Consider the following 8,243-nt stretch of genomic DNA (forward strand, 5'->3'; position numbering starts at 1 on the left):
CATCTTGTCCTCAGGAGGTCACACAATTGCTGCTGAACATGATCAGATCCCACAGCTGGGGCGGCCTTTGGGCTGCTAAAAACAAAAAAGCAGAGCTCAGGAGCAAAATCCCAGACTCCTGCCTTCCAGCAGCCCCGTGGGTAGCCGTGGCAATGATGACTGCAGCCAGGGCCACCTTGTGGGACTTCAAGCCCTGCCCTTCTTGGGTGGGAACACCAGGCAGAAAAAAAACCCCATGGCTCTTCCTGCAAGCTATTGTTACCAACCAGTCCTTCGCTGAAAGGATTTAGGGCTTCCTCACCAACACGGGTGAGCCCTGGAAGCACCGGGGGGGCAGCTGCTGCTTGGCACTGCCACCACCCCTGCAGGGCACAGGAAAGACGTGGAAGAAACGATCTGCTGGAAAAAAAAGTCCAGCAAAACGATGGCCATTCCCAGGTGGCCCAGTCCTGTGTTGGGCAGGGAGTGAGGTGCCAAACTGGGAACCAGGGCAAGAAGCACGATGGACACAGGAGATGGGAGATGCCAAAATGGGGAGGGGGGAGCTGGCAGTCACTGAAGCAAGTTCTGCCATCAGGAAGCTACTTGTGAAAAAGAAAAAATCAATAAAAATAATTAAATACACATTTGCTGCCTTATTTTCTTTTTCTTTTTTCTTTTTTTTTTTTTTTTTTTTTTTCCTGATGATCTTAATTTTCCTGAACGTGTAAGATCTGCTTTAGCAAAACAAATATTGGCGTTTTGCCAAGCTGTGAATTTTTTAATGCTCCACTGGAACGCTGGGGGGGTTTCAGCCCAGCCTGGTTTAGGATTTTTGGGGAATCAGAGGGCAGTTTCGCTGCCGGATCACAAGTGCCGAGTGCCCCAAAATAGTGATCGCAGAGGAAAAAAGCGAGCGGGGAGGTTGTCAGAGTGCGGGGAGGTGGGGAAGAGGCAGAGAGTGAAGTGCTGAGGTTGCAAGGGGAGTTGTGGAGGGGGGAATTGCACCCGCGCTGGGTAAAATGCACTGAAAAAAAAATTATTCTTATAAAAATATTGACAAAGCCATTGGGGAGGAAAAAAAAATGATGTCTTGGGGAAAAATGTCCTGGAGAGGGAAAAAAAACCCCAAAGATTGGGGAAAAACCCGGGGAGCCGCAGTGCCCCCGCAGAGCCGGCAGGGGGCGCTCCGATTCGGCCCCGCCCACCGCATCACGGGGCCTGAGGTGACCAATCGGTGCGGGCGCGTGCGGGGCTGCCATTCAGAAAGTGGCGGGGGCGGGAGGGTCATGAATGGGGCGGGTCACGTGATGAGGAGAGTTCCCACGGCACCCCCGAACCCACACCCACTCCCGCTCCCACTCCCACTCATCCGCTCGGGGCCGGGATGGAACCGGGACCAGGACCAGGATCGGGATCGGGATCGGGATCAGGATCAGGGGCCGGATCGGGATCGGGACCGGGATCAGGGGTCGGATCGGGATCAGGGGCTGGACCGGGATCGGGATCAGGGGCCGGACCGAGACCCAGAGCCGGTCGCTGGGCCGCCTGCGTGGTGACCGGCGCTTCCCGGGGCTTTGGGCGCAGCCTGGTGCGGCTTCTGGCCCCGAAACTGCGTGAGGGTTCGGTGTTGGTGCTGCTGGCCCGTTCGGAGGTACCGCTGACCCAGTTGGCGGCGGAACTACAGGACACCGGGCCCGGGCTGCGGGTGAAGTGCGTGGCCGCCGACCTGGGCTGCCCGGAGGGGCTGCGGAGGGCTGGGGAGGTGTTGCGGGAGGTGCTGCCCACGGCCCCCCCCGGGCCCCTGCTCCTCGTCAACAACGCCGGTAACAACACCCCCTGCCCTCCTTTCTCCCCCCCAAACCCGGGGTTTTCTACCCTTTTCCTTTCCCTTGACAGCGGGGTTCAGCCCAGCCCCCCCTCCCCTTGGTTCCCCAGCGGCTGAGCCGAGGCTCAATGGGTGCTTTGTGTGCCAGTAAATAACCCAAGAGTCAATAACCCGCGGGTTTCACCCTCTCTGAGGCTTCTTAATAAAATAAAGGAACGAAGCCCGGGGCTGGTTCGCTGCCGGGATCTCGGGGCTTTGCTGGTGGCCGAGTTTAACCCCTTACTGGTGGCACAGGACCAGCTGACCACCCCCCTGCACCCTCCGACTGCTCTGACCCCCCCTACCCCGAGCACGAATCATGGAATCCTAGAATTGGCTGGGTTGGAAGGGACCTCAGAGCTCATCAAGTCCAACCCTTGCTCCACTCCCACTGCAGTTCCCAGCCCATGGCACTGAGTGCCACATCCAGGCTCTTTTGAAATATCTCCAGGGATGGAGAATCCACCCCTTCCCTGGGCAGCCCATTCCAATGGCTGATCACCCTCTCCATCAAGAAATTCTTTCTAATGTCCAACCTAAACCTCCCCTGGCACAACTTGAGACCTCTTGTGCCCTCTTGTCTTGCTGAGAGTTGCCTGGGAAAAGAGCCCAACCCCCCCCTGGCTCCAACCTCCTTTCAGGGAGTTGGAGAGAGTGATGAGGTCTCCCCTGAGCCTCCTCTTCTCCAGCCTCAACAGCCCCAGCTCCCTCAGCCTCTCCTCATGAACCTTCAGAGAAGCCTCCAGCCCGGCCCTGTGTGCAGATCTCTCCCACTCGCTGGTGTCTCTTGGTTTGGGTGCCTTTTTTCACCCCTTATTGCTCAAAATCAGACCCCACGTTCCTGTAGGTACCGACTGCTCCGGGCATTAAGATTTCTGCTGAGGTGGTTTCATACAGGACAGCCCCTGGTGGCCCTTGGGGACATTGTACTTGAGGTTGGGAGCTGGTTTGACCTGGCACGTTCATGTCCCTGCTGTCGGGTTCAGATGGTGACCTCAAAGTGAGGAGCAGACCCTGCTGGGGGCTGGGCCAGCAGAGCTGCTCACTTCTGTCTGTAACAGTGTGGGAATGCAGGAGCAAAAGGGATCTGCTGGGTGATTGAGCCCCCCTTTAACCACTTTTTAACTCATTTGGCCTCCCTTCCTCTAGGCTCCCTGGGAGACATCTCCAAATCCTTCCTCAACCTCACCGACCCTGAGGAGATCAACAGCTACTTTGCCTTCAATGTCACCTCAGCCCTTTGCCTCACCTCCACGGCCCTGGCAGCTTTTGGGAAGCATCCCAGCTCCAGCAGGACTGTGGTGAACATCTCCTCCCTCTGTGCTCTGAAGCCCTTCAGGAGCTGGGCTCTGTACTGCAGTGGGAAGGCTTCCCGGGATATGATGTTCCAGGTGCTGGCCCTGGAGGAGCCCGATGTCCGTGTGCTCAACTACGCCCCGGGTGAGGAGGGGAGCTCAGTAATTACCTTTCCTTTTCTCCCAGCCTCTGGGGAAAAGATTCTTGCAGCTGGGGCAGGAACAGGAAGAAAACGAGCCCTGGATTTTGCTCTCTCCTTAAGCGTTGATTTTTATTATTTTTTTTTGTTGTTGTTTTTATGGTTGCTCTTTCCCCAGGTCCTCTGGACACGGAGATGCAGCTCTTGGCCAGGACCAAGACTGGAGACCTGGAGCTGCGTCAGCATTTCCAGAGCCTGCACAAGAGCCAGCAGCTGATAGACTGCACTGTGTCAGCCCAGAAGCTGGTGAACCTCCTGGAAGAAGACTCCTTCCCCTCTGGTGCCCACCTGGATTTCTATGACATCTGAGTTATTCTCACCTCCACCCCCCCTTCACACTTTGCTTTCTGCTTCTCCCCACTGAGCTGCATCTGGGGTGACCTTGGTTGGGTCCTGGGTGCTCTGCAGCTTTCAAGAGAAGATTCTGGGTGCATTCTACATGGGGCTGGGGAGGGAACCTCCTGCTTCACTGCTCTGGGGCTGCGGAGCCTTCCTGGAGACCCAGCAGCAGGAGCAAGGATTTCTTGGCTTTCCCAAGGGAATGAGCATGGAAGCATAAAGCTCCCCTGTGCAGGAACCTGTGTGGGACAAGGAGGTACCAAAGCACACGAGGCCAGGTCAGAAAGCAACCCCAGAAGGTCTCAAAAGCAGCCAAGAGAAGGGGTAGAGCTGTGTCCCAGCCTCTCTCCCCTTTGCCTCCCAGGGCTGCGTCCTCAGCAAGTCCCCAAAGCACAAAAGAGCCCTTCCTGCCACCCCAAAGCCCTGAGTCCCCATCCCTCATCTCACCAGTGGCTCCTTCAGCCTCTCCTGCAGCTCCGGGATCCTCTCTGCCCGGGTGTTGTGCATTAGGAGGTGGAGCAAAGCCCATCCTTGTGGGTTTTGTACCAAGGTGATAAATGACCAAGGTGATAAATGGCCAGCTGGCCATGGAGGAGGAGAAGGTGGGGGGGTTGTGTGCTGCAGCCCCTTCTCTCAACTCCACATCTCCACTTTAATCCACTTGGAGCTCCAATCATTAAACATTTTGTGTCTCTGCTGCTTCCTCTGCTGCATTTTCAGAAGTGGGGTGCATTTAGGGGGGTGGGAGGGCAGAGCTGGGGTAAAGAACCCTCTTCCTCCAGCAAGGCTCCACCTGTGTCCTCCTGGAGTGCTGCTCTTCCATCTCTGAGCTGTTTCATTAACTCTGTGTTAACTTAACCCTGCCCAGCTCAAAACCCCTTCTCCAGCTACTCTGCTGCTTGGTTTCACCTCCCCTTTATGCTTGGGAGGCTCATTATTAGCAAACCCCCACCCCCTGATGCTCATTACTCTGACACCGGGGAGGTTTTTCTGGGGATTGACCCTCAGTGGTGTTAAATGTGGTCTGTGAAACCTGGGCACACCTCCTGCTGCCAAAAAAAAACCCATCTCTTCATCTTTTATCCATGTGGAAATGTACCATTCCTTCTTGGGAAGAAATTCTCTTTTGGGGTCTGGCTTTCTGCAAAAAAAAAAAACAAAACAAAACAAAACAAAACAACCCCAGTGCTCAGAGTTGGGGGTCCCAGGTTCTGCCCTTGCAGGATCTTGGACCAGGGGCTGGGCTGGAGGTAGGAATCCCCCAAAACAAAGGCTCAAAGAACCCAAAACTGCAGGAAGGGCTGGGGTGGCAGTGGGGACAGGGTTGCACTGGGCACAGGGACCACTTGGTGGTAGCTGGATGGGAGGTGGAGATGGGTTTTGGGGATAAGGTGGAATACCCAAGGGGAAGGTTAATTTTGGGTTATGCATAATTAGAATTATCAAATGGTTTGGGCTGCAAGGGACCTTCAAGATCACCCAGTTCCAGCCCCTGCACAGGCAGGGACACCTCCCCCAGCCCAGGGTGCTCCAAGCCCCATCCAACCTTCAACACTGCCAGGGATGGGGCAGCCACAGGTTGGGCTGAGCCAGGGCCTCACCACCCTCACAGCAAAGAATTTCTTCCTAAAATCTCACCTCAGTTTCCCCCCCATTCAGTTTCAAGCCATTCCCCCTCATCCCATCCCTCCAGGATGTCCCAAGTCCCTCCCCAGCTTTCCTGCAGCCCCTTCAGGCACTGGAAGGTGCTCTGAGGTCTCCCCATGGGATCCTTCTCCTCTCCAGACTGAACACCCCCAGCTCTCTCAGAGAGGTGTTGATGTCTCCATGATGACTCCATAACTCCAACAGAACCCTTGAACCATTTTTGTGGCCTCTGCTGACCCAGCTCTAACAGGTCCATGACTTGTGCTGGCACCTGGGTCACTTTTCTCTCCCTTTTCTCCCTCCCCTGTTGCTTGGGGGCAGCCCAGGAGCTGCAGAAGCAAAAAAGTCTCCAGGTCCTGGTATCTTCTGCCCAGGGAGCAGATGTGATCCCTGCAGGGCATCCTCTGGCTACCAGAATCCCCCAAGCACCAGCACCTCCTGCCCAGGGAGAAGCACCAGGGATGTTTTCAGGACCTCCTTTAAGTACCAGCAAACCCCCCCGTGGGTATCAGCATCCCCCACCCACCCAGGGAATGGGCCCCATGGGCACAGCTGTGCACCCATGGGTGCTGTGAGATGCCCAGGGCAAAACGAGAGGGATTCATTCGATTTATTTAATTAATTAATTGGGTTGGTTTTGTTTTTTTTTTTTTTTTTAATTTTTCTAGCATTTGAGCGGCCAGCTGAGGGCGTACCGAGACCGGGAAACAGAAACCATCCCGGGCAGAGGGGCCAAGGGTAGGGATGGAGGGAATGAGAGCTCTGACCCTCCCCTCCTGCCTCTTCACCCCCTCATCACAGGTCCCTGACACCACGAAAAGTTGTGGTTTGATTTGTTTGGTTTGGGGTTTTTTGTGGTATTAACTCTCCATGTCCTGCAGCTGGGGAGCAGAAGCTAGATAAGAAGAAAAAAGGGATATTTTAAAAAATAAGTTTTGAGCTCATGGGCACAGTGTATCCGATGGGGATAACAGGCCTGGCCCCAGGAGAAGCACCAATTGGGTTTTTTCACCTTTTTTCCCCAATTTTTTTTACTTTTTCTTAGCTTGTTCCACACTTCTTCCACTTGGTTTACCTTTTTTCACCCTTTCCCCGCTTTATTCTCCACCCTTTTCCACTTTATTTCCCCACCTTTTTTCCCCCAGCTTTTTCCCCACCCTTTTATTTTCCCACCACTTTTTTCTTCTACCCTTTTTTCTTCCACCCTTTTTTCACCCTTTCCCAACCTTTCCCCACATTTTCCCATCCTTTTTTATAACATTTTCCCCACTCTTTTTCCCACCCTTCTTTCTTCCACTTTTTTTTTTTCCACCTTTTTTCCCACCCTTTCCCTCCTTTTTTTTTTTTTTTCCACCCCCCTTTCTTCCCCCCTCCCTTTATTTCCCCCTTGTCCCCCCTTGCTCTGAGTTCACCTTACAAGCTCTGGGTGATGGTTTGGGGCACAAAGAGAACCTTGTGTGGGACCTTCAGGGGTGACACGACCCCAAACCCAGGACCCCCCCCTCAGCCCCCTCCCCACCCCAGGGCATCCCCTGTGCCCTTTGTGGCCCTGGGGAGCTGTGGGGCTGAGGGTTATGAAAGGAACCCAAGGCACTGCTGGGGATGTGTTTCCACCTCTGTGGGGGGCAGGGCTGAGGCTGAATCCCCCTAAATCCACCCCAAAGCCTCCCAAATTAAAACCAACCCCCACCCAGCCACCTCCCAAATCTTTGCTGCTGCCCCGGGTTGCCCCCAGCTCAGAGGCTGCACCCGGGTTCCTCTGCCCCTCCTGGAAGGTTTCTCAGCAGAGGAGTGGGGAATAAAAGAAAACCTTTATTTTCCCATCCCGTGGCCCAAAAGTGCTGAGCTGGGACCTTTCAGCCAGGACACTGAGTGCCCACAAACAAGTGGCCACCTCTGCCCAAGAGGCCAAAGGTAAACGAGCTGCTCCTCTGGCAGAGGGGTCCTCAGGGGCTGGGCTGATGCCCAAGCTTCCCAGCCAGGGATCCCTGTCCTCCTGCTGGGATCACCATCCCTGGGGATGTTCAAAAAAAACCCCCCCTGTAGATGTGGCCCTGGGGGGATGTGGGCAGGGGGGTGTTGGGTTGAGTCTCTGAGGTCTTTTCAGGATGTCTTGTAAAGTCATCCTTACAAACAAGGTCAGAAAGAATAAACGTCTTAAAAAAAATAATGAGAGCTATCACAAGTTATAACCAGCATTTTTCCATTAGTCACCTCCACTATATACTGCAAGAAAGCTTCCAAGGAAATCTACTCAGTCACCAACAGAAATATTCCAGACTTTGGATATTTAACTGCCTGGCTGTGTGGCCCTCTGGGGACAGACTAGAAGAAAAAAGAAAAAAAAAATTATTCTGAGAAAGAGAAGTCCAAATGCACTAAAACTTGTAAGGTTATAAAAAAGGCAGCAGTCCATTGCACTCCATACCCATTGAGAGTAAAACAAAAATTAATCTGCTTAATTGTCAGCAAGAAACATTTAGGAAAAAGCTGCAAGGACAGTGTGCATAGGAACAACCCAGTAAAAGATGTTGTCTTATGTCCTCAGGATGACTCTGTGGTTCTTCTAGGATTCTGTGGCCCCATCCTGCATGTGGAGACCCCAAAGATGCCCATGGGGACACCCAACCCATGGGGGATTCCTCCCACCCCAGGCAACCCCCATAGTAACTCCAGGGCTCAGGTGTCTCCCAGCCACCCCAAATCCTCCCACGTCTTCATGCAACAAGTCAGGAGCTTTGTAGGGTCTTCTCAGGGCTGGGGTTTGGTGGTTGGTGACCCAACCCCAGGGGGTTACAACAGCAAACAACTTTCTGCTGAGCTGGCACCTTCTCAGGAGTCTTCTCCCCAAGACTCAGCCCTTCCTCACCCATCCTGGAACATCCCTGCTGAATCCTCTCCCCTCTCCATTGTCCC

The 8,243-nt window shown here is 54.1% G+C and overlaps 1 protein-coding gene across 1 annotated transcript; it reads left to right on the top strand.

Annotated features, from left to right (window-relative positions):
• Positions 1–1,351: 1,351 nt before the first annotated feature.
• Positions 1,352–4,380, top strand: SPR (sepiapterin reductase). The gene is made up of 3 exons (XM_071753119.1): positions 1,352–1,805; positions 2,996–3,286; positions 3,460–4,380. The coding sequence occupies exons 1-3, from the start codon at positions 1,367–1,369 to the stop codon at positions 3,648–3,650; spliced, it is 921 nt and encodes a 306-aa protein (XP_071609220.1). The 5' UTR covers positions 1,352–1,366; the 3' UTR covers positions 3,651–4,380.
• The last annotated feature ends 3,863 nt before the right edge of the window (positions 4,381–8,243 follow it).

This window comes from Heliangelus exortis, chromosome 10 (assembly GCF_036169615.1).
Source record: "Heliangelus exortis chromosome 10, bHelExo1.hap1, whole genome shotgun sequence".
NCBI classification, from domain to species: Eukaryota; Metazoa; Chordata; class Aves; order Apodiformes; family Trochilidae; genus Heliangelus; species Heliangelus exortis.